The sequence below is a fragment of the Mesoplodon mirus genome, assembly GCF_964341445.2.
Source record: "Mesoplodon mirus genome assembly, chromosome: 13".
Classification (NCBI taxonomy): Eukaryota; Metazoa; Chordata; class Mammalia; order Artiodactyla; family Ziphiidae; genus Mesoplodon; species Mesoplodon mirus.
Window position 1 is genome coordinate 38,627,927 of NC_138989.1, and position 25,353 is coordinate 38,653,279.

General features: G+C 35.8%; 1 protein-coding gene across 1 annotated transcript in view; it reads left to right on the forward strand.

Annotated features, from left to right (window-relative positions):
• MIB1 (MIB E3 ubiquitin protein ligase 1) overlaps positions 1-25,353 on the forward strand; it is a 110,810-nt gene that overhangs the window by 42,524 nt on the left and 42,933 nt on the right. Inside the window, exons 9-12 of the mRNA XM_082640413.1 lie at positions 1,184-1,317; positions 7,599-7,706; positions 18,905-19,102; positions 21,229-21,380. Of these exons, the coding sequence (XP_082496539.1) occupies positions 1,184-1,317; positions 7,599-7,706; positions 18,905-19,102; positions 21,229-21,380 (592 nt within the window). The remainder of the gene's footprint in view (positions 1-1,183; positions 1,318-7,598; positions 7,707-18,904; positions 19,103-21,228; positions 21,381-25,353) is intronic.

Here is a 25,353-nt window from a genome sequence, read left to right on the forward strand (position 1 = left end):
CTTTTTCTCTTGTCATTTAATAGGAGTTATATACATGCCACAATGAGTAGAAAGCTGTGTTGAGATGTGAGTATGCTGGATGCTTGGGTAGACTCATACCCAAAATCTTTCCTTCTTATGCTCCAGCTTTATATACACACTCAGTTCACTCAACAGCAAATTACAACTTACTGTATGTGTATTGTTGTCATCCAGAAAAGAAGATAGAACCATAACTGTGAACAGTAAGAAAGTAAAGGAAAACATTGGGTGACCTCCAGTTTTATTTTGTACTGCTTTCTACTTCTTTGCTTCTGTCTTGTCTTTCCTGCTGTAATTTGCTAATGTATTTGAAGTTTAAATCGTGGTGTTATTTTTACCTTGAGGTTAGATGGCATCACAGTAGGCTGACTTTTAACAAATTGAAAGAGTGAAGGATGGTTAATATCCTTCTCTCAAGTAATGTGGACTAGGTGTTGGACCTCTGCCCCACTTTGTGACTTCTTTCCTTTCCAGTAAATAGATCCAAGAGTTAAGGAGTAGAACTGGGTAGATTTGCTACTGATAAATGCTATTTAGAAAAAAAATCATATTGAAAGGGTTTATGTAAACACACCTCTGGTTCTTTCTTGTTTTAGTCAAAACCAATCCATTGGCACCTTTGAAGTATGTTATTAACCCTTAGAGATCCATTTTTAACTGAAAATTGGTTTGTTCCTAAAATATTTCCCCAGACATTATAGAGATTATATTGCTTTTGAATCATAACCATTGATCTGTTGATCTAGTCTAAGATCTGTAACATTGAGCTCTGAGTGTTCATATGATATACTTAAGAGCTGAAAGACAATTTGTATCATTATGATACTCCCATTGTAGTGTGTTCATTTATAATATCTTTGGTATGACTTCTAAGTCTTGAATTATAGTTTGTATGTAACTCTTGTTTTTCTGAAATGTTAACTTGAAATACATGAATTGGAGTAAACTGGGAATAACTGTGGGCTCGAATTTAATGCAACTTTATATGGTAGTAATTATAACGTGCATGGGTAATATCTGTAGCATAGTACAAAAATAATACTAATGATAGAAGTAATAAAAAAGGAAAAGTATATATTATAGGCATGTGGGTAATGCTTGTCTATTAGTAGTTAAGGTTTGAGATCCTCCTATATTAGCAGTTTTATTTGATGCTTTACAGAAAGACTCTCCCAACTCTTGAAGAAGTTATTTGAAACCCAAGAATCTGGTGACCTCAATGAAGAATTAGTTAAGGCTGCTGCCAATGGAGATGTTGCTAAAGTGGAAGATTTGCTAAAAAGACCAGATGTGGATGTGAGCATTTTAAAAATTATTTTGAAGCATACACAAGAATGGAATAGTTATAATGAACCTTACACTTCAACAGTTATTATATTTTGCCACATGTGCTTCATGTATTCCTTCTTGCTTGTTTTTCTAAGGTATTTTAAAGAAGACACTGGGCATCACTTCTTCATTGTACATTTCTAAAAGATATTGACATTTTCTTAATACTGACTTTTTAAATTTTATGATTGACAAAATTTACTTTTAGGTTTTTAAGTAGTAAGTGTCCTTTTGGGAAATTCAGTGAAATTTTCTCATGTAAATGTTACCTTATTATGTTTAAAAAATATATTTTAGTAAATTTTATAAGCAATTTTCCATCTCTCTTTTCAAAACATTTAATTTAAACTTTTTCCCTCCCCTCCTTATGAAAATTGACTGTTTCATAGTTTATAATGCAGGTGAATTAGGGGTCATGCATTTTGTGAATCTTAATAGTTTATGTTGTAATTTTACCATTTACAAAAGCCATATTTTAAACGGGTTCAAAATTTAAATTTTGGTTCTCGCTTAGTCATCCATTGGCTTTGTCATTGCCACTATTGTGGCACCAGTATGATGTCAGTACCAGCCAAGAGACTGTAGGTTGAGTGTCAATTTGGATCATTGTCACTGTGTAGTGAGGGCTTTTGTTGCCACATTTTTTTTTTTTTTTTTTTTGCTGTACGCGGGCCTCTCACTGCTGCGGCCTCTCCCGTTGCGGAGCACAGGCTCCGGACACACAGGCTCCGCGGCCATGGCTCGCGGGCCCAGCCGCTCCGCGGCACGTGGGATCCTCCGGGATCGGGGCACGAACCCGCGTCCCCTGCATCGGCAGGCGGACCCCCAACCACTGCGCCACCAGGGAAGCCCCTTGTTGCCACATTTTTGTGTGCAAGTATGCTAGATAGTTTGACAAAGATCAGATCTGTAATTATAAGGTGTAAGCATCTTATTTCTATGATCTCATGTGGCATTTTAGGTTTATTAGAGATCAGTTGCAGCAGCATGACACAGTGGTTTCTTGATTGGTTATGAGCTATGTCACAAATAATTTGTTTCAGATATTAAAGTTTTTTGTGTTTGGAAAGTAGAGTCAGACTTCTTTTATATTCAGTCAAGCAGATTTACATGTTATTGTACTTAATTTTTTCCTTTATTTAATTACTAATTTATTTTAGTTGTTTTTAGTATGTCATACATTCTAAAAATTTCAAGGGAAAAACAGTTCTACAAGTTTGTTATGAAAAACAGCATCTCTTTCTCAATCTTATTTTACTTTTCTTCAGAAGCAGCTGTTTTCACCTCTTTCAGCTGATTTTCTTCATATACTTACCTCCACATCTTTCAGTAACGTATTTCTATTGTTATTTCTTGATTTTTATGTTCTAGGAGTTATCTTTTGATACCTCTCTGTGAAGGTGAGGATTCAGCTTTCTTTTGCCACCTCCAGCCCATCCCCACTACACACATACACACCTCTTCCAGGTTCTTAATGTGGTACTATATTGTATTGTAATTTTGTTAAGATTAAAATTAATTGTGCATGTTATTGTTCAAATGACATTCATATCTAAGCTATGGAGGATACTAGATTGTGTTTTCTTACACAACTTTCTGTTTTCCTTGGTGTTCATAATTGTTCTTTAAAAAAAAAAACTGAGGTGTAATTTACATACAGTGAAATACATGGATCAGTTTTGACAAATGCATATACCCGCATAATCCACAGCCTTATTAAGATGTAGAACATTTCCTTTGTTCCAAAGAGTTCACTTGTAGTTTTTCCCAGTCTCTCTTAATCCCAAGAGATAATATAAAATTGTTTTCACTTATTAGCAATCTATATTGTTATAATTAATTCTTCTCCAAAATTCTCTCTAATTGTGTAATCTGTCAAGAAATTCAGGCACATCAGGTATTCATTTCATCTTCTGAGAGAGATTTCTCTCAGTGCCTTCTGACCTGTTCCATTTGGCCAGGTTGCTCTCTGTGCCTGATGCCCGTTTGGAATGTCTCTCACCCATCATCCTGGAGGTGCCCTTCCCCTCTCTCCTGTGTTGGATTTTTTGTTTTCTGTATCCTCTGTCCTTCTGTTTCAAAGTTTATTCCCTCTTTTGTGAAGTATGGCTTTTAGTAGCTTCTTCAGAAAAAGAGTGCATGGGAAATAGACCTTCAATATATATATATTTTTAACCTTACTATAGGTTTTAGATGGGAATAGAATTCAAGGTTAGATATTATTTTCCTTCAGAATAATCCCATTTTCTTCCAGCATTCAGAATTGCTGTTGAGAAGACTTATTAAGCCATTCTGATTCCTGATCGATACTGCATGTGAGCTGTTTTTTCTTTTTTTCTTTCAAGCATGAACATCTCTTTTTGTCACCACAGTCTGAACTTGTACAATGTTGTGCCTTGATGTGGATCTGTTTTCATCCATTACTTTTAATGCTTGACCTTTTTATTCTGGAAATCATGTCTTTCATATTTGGGAATTTTTGATCATTTTTTGTTTTAGATTTTATTGTTAGAGCAGTTTTACAAACTAAAATTGAGAGAGGTACAGAGATTTCCCATGTATTCCCAGTCTATCCAAATGCATAGCCTCCCCCATTATCAACATCACTTGCTAGAATGGTACATTATTTTACTAAGGATGGCCTATATTGACACATCATAATCACCCAAAGTCCATGGTTTACCTTAGAGTTCACTCTTGGTGTTGTACCTTCTATGGGTTTGTACTAAGGTATAATCATATGTATCCATCATTACAGTATCATACAGAGTATTTTTACTGCCCTAAAACTCTTCTGTGGTCTGCCTATTCACCTCTTTTCCCCACCCCACCTCTGGCAACCACTGATCTTTTTATTGTATTCATAGTTTTGCCTTTTCCAGAATGTCATATAGTTGGAATCATACAGTATGTAACCTTTTCAGTTTGGCTTCTTTCACTTAGTAATAGGCATTCAAGTTTCTTCTATGTCTTTCCGTGTCTTGATAGCTTGTTTCTTTTTGATGCTGATTAATATTCCATTGTCTGGTTGCATCAGGGTTTATCCATTCACCTACTGTAGGACATATTGGTTGCTTCCAAGTTTTGTCAGTTATGAATAAAGCTGCTATAAATGTCTGTATGCAGGTTTTTGTGTGGACGTAAGTTTTCAGCTTTCTTTAGATTAGTACTATGGAATGTGATTGCTGGATCATATAGTAAGAATGTGTTTCCCTGATGGTATAAATTGTGGAGCATCTTTTCATATGCTTATTTGCCATTTGTATGTCTTCTTTGGTGAGGTGTTCAGGTCTTTGGCCCATTTTTTAATTGGGCTGTTTTCTTAATGTTGAGTTTTAAGAGTTCTTTGTATATTTTGGATAACAGTACTTTATTAGATATGTCTTTTGCAAATATATTTTCCCAGTCCGTGGCTTGTCTTCTCATTACCTTGATATTTTGTTTTGCAGAGTAGAAAATCTTAATTTTAGTGAAGTTCAGCTTATCAACTATTTCTTTCATAGATCATGTCTTTGGTGTTGTATCTTAAAAAAAAGTCATCACCATACCCAAGGTCATCTAGGTTTTCTCCTATGTTATCTTTTAGAAGTTTTATAGTTTTGTGTTTTACATTTAGGTCTGTGATCCATTTTAAGTTAATTTTTGTGAAAGGTGTAAGGTCTGTGTCTAGATTCATTTTTTGCATGTGGATCCAGCACCATTTGTTAAAAAGATTATCTTTGCTCCGTTGTATTGCCTTTGCTTCTTTGTTAAAAATCACTTGACTATATTTATGAGAGGCTATTTCTGGGCTTTCTGTTCTTTTCCTTTGTTCCGTTTGTCTGTTCTTTGGCCAGTACCACACTGTCTTGATTACTGTAGCTTTGTAGTAAGTCTTGGAGTCAGGTAGTGTCGGTCCTCCAGATTTGTTCTTCTTCAGTATTAAGTTGGCTATTCTGGGTCTTTTACCTTTCAATATAAACTTTAGAATCAGTTTGTCATTATCCATAAAATAACTTGCTGGGATTTTGATAGGGATTGCATTGAATTTATGGATCAAGTTGGGAAGAACTGTTAGTCCTTCTATCCATGAACATGGAGTATACTCCATTTATTTAGTTCCTTGATTTCATTCATCGGAGTTTTGTAGTTCTCCTCATGTAGATCTTATACATATTTTGTTAGATTTATACTTTAGTGTTTGATTTTGGGGGGTATAATGGTAATGTGATGGTATTGTGTTTTTTTCTATACATTTCCTTGATTATTAGTAATGTTGAGCATCTTTCTATGTACCTGTTGGCCATCTGTATGTTTTCGTTGGAAAAATGTCCATTCAGATCCTCTGCTCATTCTTTAATCAAATTGTTTTTCTTGCTTTTGAGTTGAATGGGTTCTTTATGTATTTTGGATATTAACTCTTTATCAGATATATGATTTGCACAGATTTTCGCCTATTCAGTAGGTTGCCTTTTCATTTTGTTGATGATTTCCTTTGCTGTGCCTTGATATTATGTTCTCAGTTTCATATTCTACTTGTTTGTTAGCATATAGGAATGCAATTGACACTTGTGTATTAACCTTGTATCCTGCAGCCTAGCTGTAATTGCTTATTAGTTCCAGGAGTTTTTTGATCTCTTTAAGATTTTCTACATAGATGATCATGTCATCTGTGAACAAGGACAGTTTCCTGTCTTCCTTCTCAATCTGTATACCTTTTCTTTTCTTTTCTTGCCTTGCTGTATTAGCAAGGATTTCTAGTATGATGTTGAAAAGGAGTGGTGGGAGTGGACCTGCTTGCCTTGTACCAAATTTTAATAGGAAAGTTTGGAGTTTCTCACCATTAAATATGATGCTAGCTGTAATTTTTTTGTACCTAGTCTTTTTCAAATTGAGAAAGTTCCCCTTTATTCCTTGTTTACTGAGAGTTTTTATGATGGGTGTTGGATTTTGTCACATGCTTTTTCTGCATCTATTGATACGATCATGTGATTTTTCTTTTTAACTCTGTTCGTGTGATGGATTACGTTAATTGAGTTTTGAATGTTGAACCAGCCTTCCATACCTGGGATAAATTCTACTTGGTTGTGGTGTATAATTCTTTATGTACTTTTCGGGATTTGATTTGCTAACATTTTGTTGAGGATTTTTGTATCTGTGTTCATGAGAGATACTGGTCTGTAGTTTTCCTTTCTTGTAGTGTCTTTGTCCGGTTTTGGTATTAGGGAAATCTGCCCTCATAGAATGACTTAGGAAGTTTTCCTTCAGCTTCTAGCCTCTGAAAGAGATTGTGGAGAATTGGTATAATTCTTCCTTAAATGTTTGGGAGAATTCACTGGTAAACCCATATGGGCCTGGTGCTTTTGGTTTTCGAAGTTAATTTATTGATTCAGTTTCTTTATTGGACACAAGCATTTCACGTGGTCTGTTTCTTCTTGTGTGAGTTTTGTCAGATTGTGTCTTTCAAGAAATTGGTCCATTTCGTCTAGCCTATCAAATTTGTGGGCATAGAGTTTCCAGAATATTCCATATTATCCTTTTAATGTCCATGGGATCTGTAATGATATCCCCCTTTTCTTATATTAGTAATTGGTGTCCTTAGCCATTTTTTATAAAAGGTTTTATGGATGGGAGTGAATGTAGTGGGATTAAGGAATGACACTTAGACTTGGATGTATCCATGAATAAGTAATGCATTTACACAACATCTGAAGTGAAGAAAAGGTTGGTTGAAAATTACTGCTTTATATTAGAACAGTTGTGTATAGCTACCCTGGTAACTCACTTATGTATGCTTCATGGTAGTTTGCATTTGTCAAACTACCATTAGCATTTGGCTATATTGGCTGAATTGAATTTCTTTATACTGTAGCAGACAGTATCTTTTCTAAAGGTTTTTCCATTCACCTCATTGCTTTTTCTTCTTTGAAACAGACTCTGAGATTTAATAATTCAAGTAGACATATACATACAAAACGAATGTAACTTACTTCCCTTTGTCCCTTCTTCTCCTCCTTCTTTTCTATTTTCACCTTTGCAGACTGCCTAAAAGTTTTCATAACTCTTTGAACAATGGAAATTTCAAAGTGCCTGTATCCCTCCCTAAATTAGAGAAACCAGTTTCTGGTGATCTATGCTAGGATATATAGAACACCAACCTAAATCGTTTTCATAGAATCATGTAATTTGCTGGCTTTAAACCTACACTGATGTATATATTGGCTCTTTCTGATTTGTGACATTCCTTCATCCTTTCTTTTTTTATTTAGGTGAATGGACAGTGTGCTGGTCACACAGCCATGCAAGCTGCTAGTCAGAATGGACATGTTGACATTTTGAAGTTACTTTTGAAGCAAAATGTGGATGTAGAAGCAGAGGTAATTAAAACTAAGCTTAAAGAATATTTTAAGTAAAAATTAATGTCCTAGAAATGGTACTTCTTATCATGAGATGGATTTTTTTCATTTTGAAATTTCATATTAACCTAAGGCTCTTCTGATTGAAAAGAAAAATTTGACAAAAGACAGCTTGAAGCATTTCGTGTTTTTCTGTGATCGCTCAGTACTCTAGGCATAACCCTAAGTGAAGATAGTTGAGTTTCCCTTTGCTATGGTAGAACCACCATGTTGTTGGGAGCCCAGCTGGATTTACCCATGAGTCACGCTGGGGAAATTGAGGGAATAGGAATGTAAATCCTGTGCGGCAAGATTTTTCCTGATATGTGACACTCAGAGGCCTTTTGTTGTTGTTGTTGTTGATCTCCTGAGGGAAAAAGGAAAACTAGAATTTGTTCAGTCTTTTTGTTTCCTGATCTTTTATGGGTTTTTGAAGATTTTTATAATGCATGTTTATTGTTCTATGTGTGTATATATGTGCTTAATTTAGAGTATATTCTTACTAAAGGAGAAATAAATGATTTTTACTATCATTGGAATTTCATTGTATGGCTGGTATGACGCATGGCTCCCTTTGTTGTAGTTAACTATAACCTCATCACTTAAAGAATATATATTAGAATTACATTTGTTTTAGTCTAATATAAGATTATTTAGGAATAAGCCAAATTCTATCAAAGTTTAACTAGGTAAAAGGTTGCAATTTTGTCCAATGACACTCTCATCTGAGGAAGCTATTTAATATGGATTTGAATTTCTGAGGGCTAAATTTGTTGACCAGCCTGTTTTTACTAATTATAAAATTTTAATGACATATTTGAAAAGAGAAGTCTTACATTATTTTTGCTTTTTTTCCCCAGTTGTATGTATCTTGAGTTGTTGGACAGCTACTAAAGAGCCATTGGTTTTGCAGGTGTAAATAAGTCATCTTTGATGTTGGAATTTTTCTTTTGCCTAGAGCTTGAATTTTAAATTAGTATATTATACGTTTGTAAACTATATGAGACGTTGTGTAGAATAGGGATGCAGCTGTGGTGTGGGGAACGAAGTTAGCACTATTTCTCAAGAGTAGGTTTTTTTTTTCCTTAATTGAACTCAAATACAAAGCAAATGGTTAGTTATTACTGTACACATAAGCTTGGAGTTGGAGTGAAGCTCAGTAGGCTAGGTGTTTGTAAATAATTTATCTTTCACTTTGGAAACCACATCTCTTACTAAAGCAGTAAGGTACAGGTGGCCTTCTACCATACCTCCTCCTTTGGATTTCCATTCTGTGCATTTTCTGTTTTAAAAACCATTGTAGGCAGATGTAATTTGTAGAAATAGTGTGAAAAAGGAATATTTACACATCAGGTTAAATCAATAACATAGTGTCCCAACTGGTAGAGGGAAAACTACATTTAAAAATTGGATTGAAATATAAATATAATTCATTGACTAAAAGTAAAACAAAAATTTATCAAAGTTTCATTTTTCTAGAATGTAAGAATTAACATTGTCTGTCATAAACAGCAATATAGTTTGTTTAAAACAGTGATTCTGGGCTTCCCTGGTGGCACAGTGGTTGAGAGTCCGCCTGCCGATGCAGGGGACACAGGTTTGTGCCCCGGTGTGGGAAGATCCCACATGCCGCAGAGCGGCTGGGCTCGTGAGCCATGGCCGCTGAGCCTGCGCGTCCGGAGCCTGTGCTCCGCAACGGGAGAGGCTGCAACAGTGAGAGGCCTGCGTACCGCAAAAAACAAACAAACAAACAAAAACAGTGATTCTTAATTGGGGCACATTTTTGTCCCACGGGGGCATTTTGTGGAGACATTTTTGATTGTCACAACTGGTTGCTGGGGAGCAGGGGAGTATTACTGGCATCTAATGGGTAGAAACTAAGGATGCTACTAAATATCCTGCAGTGTACAGGATAGCTCTCACAACAAAGAGTTACCTGGTCCAAAATGTCAGTAGTGCTGAGGTTGGGAAATCCTGGTTTAAAAGTTGGAGAAAATAGTTAATTTTATGAATGCACTTGAAATTGTGATTCATCATGCACTAGCTTGTTTGTAAGTTGATTGGTTGCTATTAATTTTTTTATTATTGGAAATTTTAAACATGTATAGAAATAGAATAGTATAATGAATCCTGTGTACCCATTACTCTACTTCAGTTATTTTTCCTGGTCAATTTTGTCTTATCTGTACCCTCTTGCCTCCCATTTCCTCCACTGACTTATTTTGAAGCAGATCCAGATATCATATTATTTAATCTGTAAATATTTTAGTATGTATCCTAGAAGATAAGTACTCTTTTCTAAAAACTTTGTTGTACCTTTAACACATGTAGACACGATAATTTAACAATGATTATTATTATTTTTTTTTTTGCGGTACACGGGCCTCTCACTGTTGTGGCCTCTCCCGTTGCGGAGCACAGACTCTGGATGCGCAGGCTCAGCGGCCATGGCTCACGAGCCCAGCCGCTCCGCGGCATGTGGCATCTTCCCGGACCGGGGCACGAACCTGTGTCCCCTGCATCGGCAGGCGGACTCTCAACCACTGCGCCACCAGGGAAGCCCAACAATGATTTTTTAAAAATCTAATTTTATTAAAAGTTTTGAGGTTAGCTGAAGAATAAAGAGAATAATATATTTTGTTGTCTAGCTATCTCATTCTGTATCTGTATTAATTTTTTTCATCTCCATCAGGAAGTGAGCTCAAGATAGTATAGATTACAGGTTGCAAACTATAGCCCGCAGGCCAAGTCCAGCCCTTCATTTGTATTTTAAAGTATTATTGGAACACAACACACCCATTAATTAATTTTATTGTGTATGGCTGCTTTTGTGCTACAACTGCAGAATTGAGTAGTTGTGTAGTTGTGATAAGAGATCATATAACCTGTAAAACCTAAAATATTTACTTTCTGGCCCTTCACAGAAAAGTTTGTTGGCCCCTAATATAGATAACTATTACAGATTTTAGTTGATTTAAGCTGTTATTAAACTAAATTATTTGCTATATATTATACCTTTCAAATATGTGATAAGGTTACATTTTTTTCCCTATTTCTTTTTCTTAGGGAAAACTCAGAGCTATTTTGGAAAGTTGGTTGTCTCCATGTATGACCTACTGAGTACAGTAGGATTACATTCTGTTTCCTTCTTAATGTGTAGTTAAAGGCACCAAGGACTGTGAGATCTTAGGTATGTTGATATGAGTGAGCTAATGTTTGCTTCTCCAGGGACTCAGGTGTTTTGTTTTGTTTTTTCCCCTACTGATGAATATAATAGGTAAAGGTGTGGAGGATTTATTTTAATGGAAAGGAAGCCCAGTTTTAAAAAGTGTGTTCTTTACAGTAAGTTTTTCAAATATAGTACAAATATATGCTGAAGATATCAGTAAACTTTAGGTGGTTTCATTATTTAAGGTTAATGAAAACTCTTTTAATGGAGAATATTAATAGTAGGGAACAGTACTCGACATTGTCAGAAAACCCAAGTTTTAATGGTATTGTTGCTGTCTAAAATGATATTGGGCAAAAAGTTTAATTGGTATAAGCTTCAGTTTCCTCATCTATGAAAATAACTGAAAGGGTTGGGGAATAGAGTAAGGGAAATAATTAAGATAACATTTATAATGTAGAACACAATGGGAATTTAAAGTGTCATTATTACCTGTGTTTGTTCTTTTTTTTTTAAATTAATCAATTTATTTGTTTTATTTTTGGCTGCGTTGGGTCTTCATTGCTGCACACGGGCTTTCTCTAGTTGCAGTGAGCGGGAGCTACTCTTCGTTGCAGTGCGCGGGCTTCTCATTGCGATGGCTTCTCTTGTTGCAGAGCACAGGCTCTAGGCACACGGGCTTCAGTAGTTGTGGCTCGCGGGCTCTAGAGCACAGGCTCAGTATTTGTGGCACATGGGCTTAGTTGCTCTGCAGCATGTGGGATCTTCCCGGACCAGGGCTTGAACCCATGTCCCCTGCATTGGCACGTGGATTCTTAACCACGGCCCCACCAGGGAAGTCCCTGACTGTTCTTATTAAAGATTTCTTTCCAACTAGTGGGAGTTAGCACAGTTTCTCAAAAAAACCCCAGATGCTAATTCCGTCTGATTCTGCTTGTCTAGTTAATGAAAACAAAACTGTGTAAACATTTTATTTAACTGTAATCTGAAAAGGAACAGGCAAGTGGACTTTAAGACTGGTCAGTTTAAGGAAATTCTTTTCTTAAAAACAAGTCAGAACTCAGAATAAGAACATCCAGGATGGCTCTAGGAGTTGGTATACATGGTTCCTGGGGATCCATGTTAATTCAGGTTGTGACTAGAGGCTTTCCCACCTCCCTACATGCCCCCCCTGAAATACTGGCACTATTAAAAACATGGGATGTCAAGAGAAAGATTTGATTTATAAGACCCAGAAAACAGTCGTTAAGGTGCCTTTTACAGGAAGGCAGACTGCAATCTAAGATTGCCCAAATAAAAAAGGTCAGGTTTTAAAAGGGGACATATCATAGTTTTATAGTTCTCCCTTATCAGTAAATTTAGTTGTGCAGGTTGGGTCTTAAGAATCGTCATTCATTGATTCCTCTTTATTTTCCCCATATTCCTCATTTGGTCTATCACTAAATTCTGTTGGCTCTTTAAAATATATCCAGAATTTAAACAGTTTTCATCTTTCCTGCTGCCACTGTGCTGGTCTCCTCACACTTCTCTTCTCCCAGATATCTTCATGGCCTTCTTTCACTTCTTTCAGGTATTTATTCAAACCTTCCTTGGGAGGGGCCATCCCTTAGCTGTCTTATCTAATCTTTTTTCCCTGCTGTTTTTTCTCCTTGGCACGTTTTACTACCTAACATTTACATTTTATTTACTTATTTCATTTATAATATTCTGTCTCCCCCACTACAATGTAAACTCCATGAGGGTGAACTTTATCTTGCCCATTGTTGTTCTCCAGTGTCCAGAACGGTACTGAGCTCATAGTAGGCACCTAGTAAATACTCATTGAAGGAATGAATAAATGAATGAACGAACAAACCAGAATACACCATTTCCAGACAATCTAAAGGTTTTAATATGATCACAATACCAGCATCTTGATTAACTGAACAAGTTTTAAGGAAAATAAGATGAAGTACAATACTATATTTGAGAATAATAAAATATTGACCTAATAATATAATAGTTGACCTAATTTACTGAAAGTATCAGTGAGTTCAGGAAATATTTAATTTTATTGATGGCAAAAATCATGGGGACTTCCCTGGTGGTGCAATGGTTAAGAATCTGCCTGCCAATGCAGGGGACATGGGTTCAAGCCCTTGTCCGGGAAGATCCTACATGCCGCGGAGCAACTAAGCTCGTGTGCCACAACTACTCAGCCTGCGAGCCACAACTCCTGAGCCTGTGAGCCACAACTACTGAAGCCTGTGTGCCTGCAGCCTGTGCTCCACAACAAGAGAAGCCACAGCAGTGAGAAGCCCACACGCTGCAATGAAGAGTAACCCCTGCTCACTGCAACTAGAGAAAGCCCGCGTGCAGCAACAAAGACGCAATGCAGCCAAAAAAAAGGAAAAATCATGATGGTTACCAAGAGGATTCTGGGACGGTGGTGGAGTAGGAAGTACTAGGAATCCATCTCCCCATCTAGACAACAACTTCACTGGCAGAATCTTTCTGATGTAACTATTTTAGAACTCCGGCTTCTGTTGAAGGCTTGCTACTTCCAAGGGAAGGCTTGGGGGTTAATTGTGGTTAATTTTGGTCAATTTCAGCTCTTAGCTCAGCAGGAGCTACACATACCCCACCCTCCAGCCCAGTGACAGGCAGCCAGGTATGTGTTCTTAGATCAGCTTGCAAGGTGTTCTACCTTGATTGCTGCTTCTGATTATGGAGGTGCAGGCACAGAGGTGGGTAGCCATTGTTGCACCCTCCCATTGTTGCAAGCCCTTCCTCATTGGCTGAAGTTACTTCCAGAGGATTTAAGCAGACCCTGCTTTTTTCTGCTTCCCCTCTCATTTTTCTCTTTTTCTCCTTTTGGGAGCCTGGCATTAAAGACTATGACATTCAAAAGCAACTGCATATATGAGGGAAATTAGAAAGGCATTGCACATACCTGAGGAAAGGTGCAGGCTCAGAAAAGACCCAAGGAGACCTTAAGTTTACACCTCAGGCTGTAAGCATGAAGACAGACTAAAACAGTCAAAACCAAACCAAAAACAAAAACAAACCCTGCAGAAGGAGAAGACTCTGATTTCCAGACTTATGGCATTATTAGATTCAAATGTCCAGTTTTCAACAGAAAAATCACAAGATAAACAGCGAAATAGGAAAGTATGGCCCATTCAAAGGAAAAAAAAATAAACCAACAAGTAAATATACCTGAGAAAAACCAGATGGCAATCTACTAGACAATGACTCTAAAACAGTTGTCGTAAAGATTCTCAAAGAACTAAATGAAGATGTGTAGAAAGTCAAGAAAATGATGTGTGAACAAAATGGAAATATCAGTGAAGACATAGATCACCTAAAAAGAAACTAAAAACAAATTCCAAAGCTGAAAAGTACAAGAACTTAAATGAAAAATTCATAGGGGAATTCAAGGAGAGATTTAACCAGGCAGAAGGAAGAACCAGTGAACTGGAAGATAGGACAATGGGAATTATCAAGTCTGAGAAATAGAAAGAAAAAAGACTGAAGAAAAATGAAGAGAGCCTAAGGGACCTGTGGGGCATCATCAAGCGGGCCACCATACACATTGTGAGAATCCTAGAAAGAGAAGGCAGAAAGAGAGAAAGGGGCAGAGAGGTTATTTGAAGAAACAATGGCTAGAAACTCCCCAGATTTGATGAAAGATATAAACATCCAAAAAGCAGAATGAATTCCAAATAGGATGAACTCAGCCCCACATTGAGATACATTATAATCAAACTTTCAAAAGACAAAGAGAGAATCTTGAAAGCAGCAAGAGAGAAGCGACTTGTCACTTATAAGACATCCTTAAGATTTTCAACAGATTTCTCACCAAAAACTTTGGAGGCCAGAAGATAGTGGGCTAATATCTTCAAAGTGCTAAAAAGGAAGAAACAAAAAACAAAAAAACCCCTGTCAACCAAGAATCATATATCTAGCAAAACTGTACTTCAAAAATGAGGGAGAAATTAAGACATTCCCAGACAAAAGCTGAGGGAGTTTGTTGCCACTGGACCTGCCTTGTAAGAATCCCAAAAGGGAGTCCTGCAGGTTGAAATGAAAGGATTATTGGACAGTAACCCGAAGCCGTGTGAAGAAATAAAATCTCAGTAAAGGCAAATACAAGGGCAATTATAAAAGAAAGCATTATTTAACAACAGTTTGTAACTCCACATCTTATTTTCTACATAATTTGAGAGACTGATGGATTTTTAAAAAACAGTTATTAGCTTGTGTTTTGGGGCATACAGTGTACAAAGATGTAATTTTGTGACATCAGTAACTTGAAAGGGGTGGGGATGGAGCTGTAAATAAGTAGAGTTTTTGTACGTTGTTGAAGTTAAGCTGGTATAAATTCAAATTAGATTGTTATAACTTTAGGAAGTTAAATGTAATCCGTGTGGTGACCACAAAGAAAACAGTTATAGCATAAAGGAAATGAGAAGGAAATTAAAATATTTCACTACAAAAGATCAACTAAATACAAAAGAGACAGTAATGTAGGAAATGAGGGGGGGAAATGGCTGTATGGCATATGGAAAACAAATAGCAAAATTATGGAAGTTTTTCCTTCTCAGTAATTACTTTAAATGGATTAAACTCCAAAAGACAGAGACGGCAGAATGGATTAAAAAAAATATTCTAACTGTGCGCAGTTTATAGGAGACTTATTTTAGATGCAGAGACACAAGTATGTTATTTGTATTTTACCACAATCAAAAATCATTAAAAAATGATTGAGAAAAAAATGCATGATTGTTATTAAGGCATATTAAGGATTCAATTCAACACCCATTTTGGTTCTTACTAGTAGTAGGTACTATGATACGTCTTGGGAATAAAGATGATTAAGACACAGTTGTAGCCTGCACGAAGCTCACAGTCAAATAAAACTGACAGACTTGCAAACAAATTATTATTCTGTAGTGTGATTAGTGATATGACAGAAGAAGAGTTAAAATAATTTTGTGAGAGTCAGGGCAAGTTTCATAGGAGAGGAGTTACCTGAGCTGAGTTTTAAAGAATGTGTATTTTCAAACCAAAAAGGTAATGAATAAGAGCATTGAAGTCTGAGAGCAGCACATGAACATATGGGGTGAAGTAAGTTGGTAAGTTAGTTTTATATATGAGGGAACATGGCAGCAGATGAGTCTGGAATGGTCCACAGAAGTAGGCTTTAAAAGAGGTTTGTTCTTGGGCTTCCCTGGTGGCGCAGTGGTTGAGAGTCTGCCTGCTGATGCAGGGGACACGGGTTCGTGCCCTGGTCTGGGAGGATCCCACATGCCGCGGAGTGGATGGGCCCATGAGCCATGGCCGCTGAGCCTGCGTGTGCGGAGCCTGTGCTCTGCAACGGGAGAGGCCACAACAGTGAGAGGCCCGCATACTGCAAAAAAAAAAAAAAAAGAGGTTTGTTCTTTATATAGTGGAGTTACGTTAAAGAGTTTTAAACATAAATTCTGTGTTTTACAAAGAGAATTCTGTTTTTTGTGTGAAGAATAGATTGGGGTAAGAATGCTGGGTGAGATATGACAGTAGGTCAAGTGAATGAGAATGAAGGAAGGTCTGAATTAATTAGCTGTAGAATTGGACAAGAGAGAATAGATAGCCATAGAATTTGGTGTTTGACCTAGGGGTTCAGGGAAAGGAAGTAGGTGAGCATGACCTACAGATCCTGATTTTGTTGACTGTACAGTCTGTGGTTTTATGAGCTAAGATAGGGAAGAGTAGAGCAAGAGCAGGTTTTGGAGGTTGAGAGGAAACAAAGGAGCAAGGGGATAGAAAGAAACAAGATCAGTTTAAGATTTAATTTGAGGCCCTTTGCAGATCTTTTTAGGTAACCTTTTGGGAGTGAGCTATTGTGTTGTCCCTCAACATCTCGTTTGTTGGCAGTATCAAAGACAGAATAATGACCTCAATGTTTGAGGTTTTTTGGAATATTTAAGATAAATTCGGAAGAAAGCAACAAAACCTGTAAATTAAGGTCTTTGTTCAACTGAGATTTTCTAATTTAGAATAAAAATCTGGAAATTAGGGCTTCCCTGGTGGCGCACTGGTTGAGAGTCTGCCTGCCGATGCAGGGGATACGGGTTTGTGCCCCGGTCCGGGAAGATCCCACATGCCGCGGGGCGGCTGGGCCCGTGAGCCATGGCCGCTGAGCCTGCGTGTCTGGAGCCTGTACTCCACAACGGGAGAGGCCACAACAGTGAGAGGCCCGCCTACCGCAAGAAAAAAAGAAAGAAGAAAAAAAACCCAAAACCCACAAATAAACAAAAAATCTGGAAATTAATTGTTTTCTAGTGTGTATATGTATTTTACAAAATCTTTAAACTTTCCTTATGTATTTCCCTTTGACATATATTTGGATTTTAAGGTTTTTTTAATGTAAACAAATTGTTGACGGAACCTGCATAAAAGTGTTTCGGTAGCAGTTTTCTAACAATCATAAATATATGGTACACTTCATAAATAGTTCCTGTTTTTATTCAGTGAGTGTTAGTGGATTCCCATTTTTAATGCTAGGAGTACCACTAGATAGGCTTAAAAATTATAACAGAAAATAAATCCAGATTGGAGGTTAGGAAGATCTTACATCTAAGATTCTGAAATACTGAAATGTGTTACTAGAGAGGTTAACAATACATACACACAAACATTTTTTTTTTTTGTAAGAAGCTTGTTTTTCTGGAATGTTTAAATATAATGCTACTCAGAGGCACAAGAGTTGAATCTTAAATCTTTCCTGTGGTAGTTTGCCAGTTCCTTTATGCTTAATGTTAAGAGGTAACAAAAACTCCTAACCTTGTTTATCTGGAATGTTAGTAAGGTAGAAGTACTCTTGAGTCTTGGTTTCCTACCTTTTCAAGAATGGTTGTCAAGTCGTCATGGACTTCTACTTGAGTGGTTTTACTTTTAGTATCTGTTTGAGAAAATATGCAAAGACCAAAATCTGTTTTGAATTCAGCAACTGTTTTGTTCATTTGTTTTAAATATATTTAACCACAGCGGTATTTATCTGTGTTATCTTTGAAAAGTAGTTCAGATAAGCTCGAGTGCCATGTGGAGTTTCAGATCACTTGCAAAAACTAGAGTCCACCAGGGGCTACCATGGGTTGGAGAAAGTCTGAGAGTATGCTTACATCTGGGTATTAAAATTTGAGATGTGTATGGAATAAAGACAATACCCTTATAATATCCTTCTCCATCTGCATCTAGCAAGGTAATGAGGCTCTTTTTGGTATGGACTGTGCATATTATCTTTATGGTGCAGTACAAGCATTTTTTTTTAAAGCAATTTCTTGCATTTGAAAAAAATTAAAGCAGTTGGGTCTTTTTCTACCTCTCATCTCCTCAGAAATATGCCAGCAGAAGGTGAGGCATTGCTACTGGATTCCTCTGAAATAGTTTTGGAATTTTGGATGTATAGAATTGTACTTGTTTATGTTTCATTTTTATCTTTAAGTGAAATACTTAATTTTTTTCTGTTCTTAAATATACAGAAAAGTGTATGCTCACCAGCCAGAGATAACCAATGTTAACATGTTGATATATTTCTCCCCCTTAAAGCTAGCTGAGATCATACTGTTTGGCATTCATTCTTTTTTTTTTAATTACTCAATCACTAGCGTAATTTTTATGTTATTAAAAAATCTGTGTAACATTTTTTAAAATGAAAAAAACTTCATATAGTTGTGTCGTGATTTAACATTTTCTAATGTTGGTTTACCATCATGGCTGATAAATTAGGAGTACTGAAGAATCAAGCTACTTCTGATATAACTATTGGTCTGGTATATGTGTGCATGATATAATGATCCAGATCATCATTTATCTTTGGAGTTAATCATGATTCAAGCGAATTTCTAGTTATTTTGTTGGCTCCATTCTGTTTTCTGTTTTCTTTTCTCACATTAATATGGTTCTTGATGAATTATTATAGCTTTGAGTTTTATTTTTCTTTCTAAAATATTCACTCACTGACTCAGATTTAAATGCTGCTGTTTAGGATAAAGATGGAGATAGAGCCGTTCACCATGCAGCTTTTGGAGATGAAGGTGCTGTTATAGAAGTGCTGCACCGAGGCAGCGCTGATCTGAATGCACGAAACAAGCGCCGGCAGACACCACTTCATATTGCTGTCAATAAAGGTCACCTTCAGGTGGTGAAGACTTTATTGGACTTTGGCTGTCATCCCAGTCTTCAGGTAAAACCTTTAAAGGAATATATTCTTCAGGTACTGCTAGGATTCTATTAAATGGAAGTACTAGGTTTTGTGGTAAGCATTCTTTTGTTTTCAGTTCTTTTTTGTATGATCAATCATAGTAAATGATACTGAAGGTATAGAATGTCATAAAATTGGCAATTATTCCTTCTTAGAAAAGACTTTTTTAAGAAAGTGTCAGTAAATCGATTTTGTTTGGGGGAATTGGGGATGGGGACTTGTGAAAATATCAGCTCTGAGTTGATTTGATGTAACTTTATTGATATGACAGTGAGCTTCACCATTTCATTATAGTTACTTCAGAGGTATCAAAAGTATTTTAATTGTAGCTTAATTTATCTTAGAGTCTGGGTCTAGTCATTAATCCAGTCTTGGAAGATTTTCTGATTTGGAAAATATATATAGGGTTTTAGGACTGATTTGTAGTAGGACCTAATTTTTGAAGGAAGAGTCACCTAAGAAATGATTCTTCCCATCTGAAGTTTTGGCAACCAGGTGAATTAAATTGGATAGATCTCAGAGAAGTAATGAAGAAGAAGAACCAGAGTAATGGGACTGAGGGTTTGAGAAGAACTGAAAGAATCAGAGATTTTGTTTAGCTAGATGGTTACTACAGACTGATATTTCTGAGGTATATCCATTTTGGAACTGATGGAGTAGGGAACCGACAGCTTCTGAGTGGATGGCTGGATTGGAGGATAGGGGGAGGAATTGAGGGGAGTTAATCTGTTGAAGGAGTGGGAATTTATACCTGCTAACTTTTTTTGTCTTGGATGGGAGGCAAAGTCATCTGTTGAGAGTGAGTGGGGAGTGGTAGGTGTAGAAAGGGTGACTGAGAAGAATGATGAAGGTTTGGAATAGCTACTGTGGGGAACAGAAGGCAGGATAGATGAGGACCTGTAGAAGCTTATGCCAGCCATGTTAAGAGCCCATCTCAAGTTGGAGACTGTGAATTTTTATTGCCACCAGATAGGCGGATAGAAGTTGGATTGTTGGATTGAACTTGTATTGGGAATTTTTTATGTGTGTGGATGAATAAATACCTGAGATTGGCAAACTTTTTATGTAATGGGCTGGATGATATTTTAGGCTTGCATATGATATCTATCACAACTATCCAACACTGCCATTGTATCCTGAAAGCTGCTGTAGATAATACATAAATGGATGTGTGTGGCTATGTTCCAGTAACACTATTTACAAAAATAGGTGGAAGACTGGGTTTGGCATCCATGGTATATGCCGTAGGATAGGCTATATATGTCTTTACTGAGAATAGTATTTATGACTGTGATATGAAAAAGGTCTAAATTACCCATTTATCCAGATGACTGATAGTGAATAACAACTTATTGCTAAATCATTGATTAACGAAAAAAGTACCTTGAGAAAAATGTAGACTGAGACTGTCAGTTTTTCATTTGTCTTCACTTTGAGTTAACTAGCCACTTTCCTGCCCTTTGAAAACATTTGGATTAATGATTCTCAACTGTGACTGCACAACATAATCATCTGGGGAGCTCTGAAAAACGATTGATGCCTGGCTTTCACCCCCCAGAGATTCTGGCTTAGTTGGTCTGAAGAACAGCCTGGGTATTCGGATTTTTTAAGAACTCCCCACAGATTCTAAAGTGCAGCCAAGGTTGATAACCACTGACTTTAAATGCGTTACTATGGGACTCCCAAGACTGGTGTAGGTTTGGTGTGGGATTGGAGAGTATAACAATTAATGGTAGGAATGTGGTATAGCAGGCCATTGTAAGCTAATGATGGGGGGCAGCTTTTCCACCTCATTAAATTTTGTTATTTGCTAAATTATAGTTGAGGGTACTTCTTTGATTTTATTTTTCATTTTCTTTGGAAAGCTACAGCATGTTTATTGTCTTTTCCATCTAGACTGAGTAGGAATTTCTTTACTATAATGAGGCTAATATTTCTTGCCTGCATTTTAAAATTTAACACACAGCATGTTTTATTAACAGGTTGTTGGATATGGCTTCTGCTTTTGTTTCTTTGTTCAGTAGTTCATTTATAAGTATTAACATTACATATATTGATTAATTGAAAAAGAACTAATGAAAGTCTCTTTAAACTTTAAAAAAAAAAAGGATTCTGAAGGTGATACCCCTCTTCACGATGCAATAAGTAAGAAACGTGATGATATCCTGGCAGTTCTTCTGGAAGCTGGAGCAGATGTTACCATTACAAATAATAATGGATTTAATGCTCTACACCATGCTGCACTAAGAGGAAATCCCAGGTAAAGATGTCACGTTTTACTATTTTATATGCAATTTAAAAATATTTTCCTGTTGCTGGTTCTCTTTTTCTGATACTTATGAGGAAATAATTTTGGTTTACTTTAATGTTTTAAATTGTTTTAAGGTCTGTGGAAGTTATGAACTTCATTAAATAGATCAGTTTTATATGGTTTTTTTTTGGTTAAACTAATACAAGTATTATGAAATGACTATTTAAATATATATTAAACATGGATATAAAGTATCAGGAATACTTGCTTATATTCTAAAGATTTAATTTAAAATGCATTCCATTTGGAGATTTATGTTTCTTCAAGATCATTCTCAGGTGTCCTCTAGCCCCATGTTATTTATTTGCATGGTAATTTTATTTTTAAACTTGTGGCTAAATAACTATTAAGTTACCTAATTTCTTATTAATAATATAATTACCTATAAACTTCTAGTATAGAGGTCCTCCAATCATTGTTATAGTAATAGGTGGTCTACTGAAAAAAGTGCTTGCTGGTTAAAGTTCGAGAAAGACTTTTGGGAAGTCATAGAATTCATAAAGGGTCTGCGAAGTCTCACAGAAAAGGAAAATGGTTATTAGCTTTGCTTAACCTAGAACTTTCTATGAATGAATTTTTTGGAACAACTTTACCTTGAGAAGCATTTTAGAAAATTCTACATTAGATGTCTTCTGTTTATAGTTGAATCAAGCCCATATATATTGATTGAGGGAGATGTTTACTTAGAAGTTTATTTTCATAATTTAATCTACCCTAAATTTAAAAAATTGAGATATAATTGACATATAACATTATATTAGTATCAGGTGTTACAAAATAATGATTTGATATTTGTATATATTGTGAAGTGATCGCCACAGTAAGTCTAGTTAATATCCATCACCACGCATAGTTCCAATTTTTTTTTTCTTGTGGTGACAACTTTTAAGACCTGTTCTCTTAGCAGTTTTCAAATGTACAATGCGGTGTTATTAACTATAAACACCATGAATTCTTATTCTTTGGTTCCATATTGCATTTTTACATCATGTTTCCTTTTACTTTTTTTTTGCTCTTTTTTAGCTTCTTAAGATCACCACTAGAGGGTGAGCACAGAGAACAAAAGGATTTTATTGTGATTGGTTGTTGGTAGCTGTAACAATCAGTGTATAATCTAGGATGAAATAAATGACAGTGTTTTAGGTTATATCTTGATTTGTTTTTTCAAATTACAAATATTTGAACACTTCATACGTTGGCACTGTAAAGGAGACACAGTAGTATTATATGTTCCCTGCCTTTCAAATAAAAGATGATAATGATAGCATTTACCACATGCCTGGCCGCTAGTAGTGTACATGCATTATCTCATTTCAGTCCTTTGAACAGCTTTTTGAAGCAGGTGTTAATATCCTCATTTTATAGATGAAGCATATGAGGCTTATAAAGAGATGAATTTACTTATTCAAGATCATGCAGCTGACTAGAGGAACAGTTGGAACTTGAGCAAGGCCTATCTGACTTCAGAATCACTGATCTTAGCCACTTTATATTATTTTCTGTGTATTACGGTCTGTATGTGAGGCAAGACTGGAACACGTGGACAGTGAATGATTTATCTAAGAATGTATTAATATATCAAGCTCACTTCTTGTGCTTCATGAGCCTGTCTTTCTAACTTTATCTCCTGCTAATTAAAATCCCTCTGCCCAACTTGCCCTTCAGCTACACTATACTACTCTCTCTCCCTAAAATTGTCTGTTCTCTTCCTTCATTTATTAAGCATTTTCTTTCATTAAGATGCCCTTTCCCTTCTTTTTCTTTTATGATTTCTTTCCTTCTTTTTCTTAACCAACTTTCTTCCGAGCTCCTATATATATCATCACTGAAGTTATTTTCTGTTTGCTCTATACTTCCTTGTTCTGTGTTTTTGTTTTGTTGCACTTATAATCTGCTTTGTGCTGTCCCTTAGTATGTGCATTTTTATGTTTCTTTCTGTTAAAATTGTGGGCACAAATATTTATCTGTGTATCTCCTGTAATGCCTTGACTATACTGGGGACTCAATACATGTTAGTCTTAATTTGACAGTCAGAACAGTGTTAGATATCATGGGAGTATATGATCAATTAAAATATAAATTCTGTAGAGAAACGGTCAAGAGTTGAAACAGCAATTATTTCAAATTAGGATGGTCAAAAAGAGATTTTCTTGAGGGAATTTAATTTAGGTTATAATATTTTTAAGTTATAAAGTTTGATAGACTGAAAATTAAAGTGTTAGGAAGTAACTTTTAAATATTTTGAATTGTTTAACTTTATTGAGAATAGGCATAGTATATTTAATAATGTTAAGCCTATACAAGGAGGAAAAAAAATTCTACTTCTGTTTCTTTAATTCTTGAGAATTCCTCTGGAAATTTATAACAGTGACTCCTCCAACCAGATAATTGGTGTCAGGTGACACAAAAAAGAAAGAAAAAAACTTCCATTCTACAACAAAGTGGTGCTTTAGTTAAAGGTACACAACTTCTTTATTCCTATTTCCTTAAGACATTTTATGCAGTTTTGACTGTACATTGCCCAATAAAGTGTGATTTTAATTGGACACGAAAGAATATCAGAAGATAACACAAGTTATGTATTGGTTGTAATTGTAACTTGGGTTGTTTTGAGTTCTTTTTTTTCTATATCAAGTTTCGTATTCTTAAAATTGGCTTTTCTTTCCTGGTACTGACCAGTGATGTTGTAAGACAGAAGAAACCATTTTAACTCAATTAGAAAAAAAAAAAAAGTCTTCTCATTTTACAACTGAGGAAACATGTTTGGAGAGGTGAAATATCTACATAAGTAAAAAGGTAGCAATGCTTATTAGTATTTTGTTTCTTTTTTGAGGATTAAAGTCTTTTGGTTCAGGGTCAGAAGAATTAGATACTTTCTGTTTAAGTCTGTCTATAAGGTGCTCTGCGGTGTCATCATCTCCTTTTCCACCTTACCTATCAATGTTCTATTAAATAGCAGTAAAATTAAATGCTAATCATATGGAAGGTAGTGACTCAACATTTCTGGGGTTTTATTTTATATAATGTTACATTTTTCTTTAATTTAAAAATGTACGTGCCCCCACAGTGACATTCCTGTTATGGTTTCAGGTGACCTTCCCAGATATTTTCTTCCTTTGAAGGAAGTTTTTTTTTTTTTAATTGTGTGGCATAGTCTACATTTCAATACCATTTCTTTTCTGAAGGATAAGAAATTTAATACCAAGAGACCATAAATGAATAAAATAATTTTATTTGAAAGCCTTATGTCATGCACACATTTTTCATAAAGCTGTTTATAAACATTATTTACCATTATGGCTCTTCCAAGTAGAATTAACAGTAACAAATTATTTGATTTAAACCACAATCTGAGTAATTTAAATAAGTTGAAATTAGTTGATGTGATTGATATTGATAAATGAAAACGCTGGCTGTCCTGTAGTAATCAATGCATAGCTACAGCTGGTTGAAGGGGACCAAATCCATTGAAGAGGCGATTTGGTTCCATTTTACCAGCTCTAGCAAAGCATTGCAGTGCTGCTAGTTTGGGTCCCCAGAACAGTTAAAATGTTTTTTATTTGAAAAATTATGGTTATGGTCCTTCCACAAATGTTAAGAGATTCTCATATCAGTATTTCAGCCATTGAATGTAAAACTTTATGTTTTGAAGGCACTTTTCCTATTATTCCCTACTCTAGTCGTGCAGAAATCTTTACCCTTTAACACGTCGTTAGTGCATTAAGGAGTTATCAACGTACGTCTTTATTTTTAACACTTTTGCTTAATTCTTAAATACAGACAGTGACCTGTTTCAAAACTCACACCATTTAAAAGAGCAAATAGATCTTGTGTATCAGAGTAATGTTATCTATTTATCCTTGGGCAGTAAACCAAATAAGTAAGCGAAATAGGTTAGGGAAGAGACTGCTAGTCATACTTT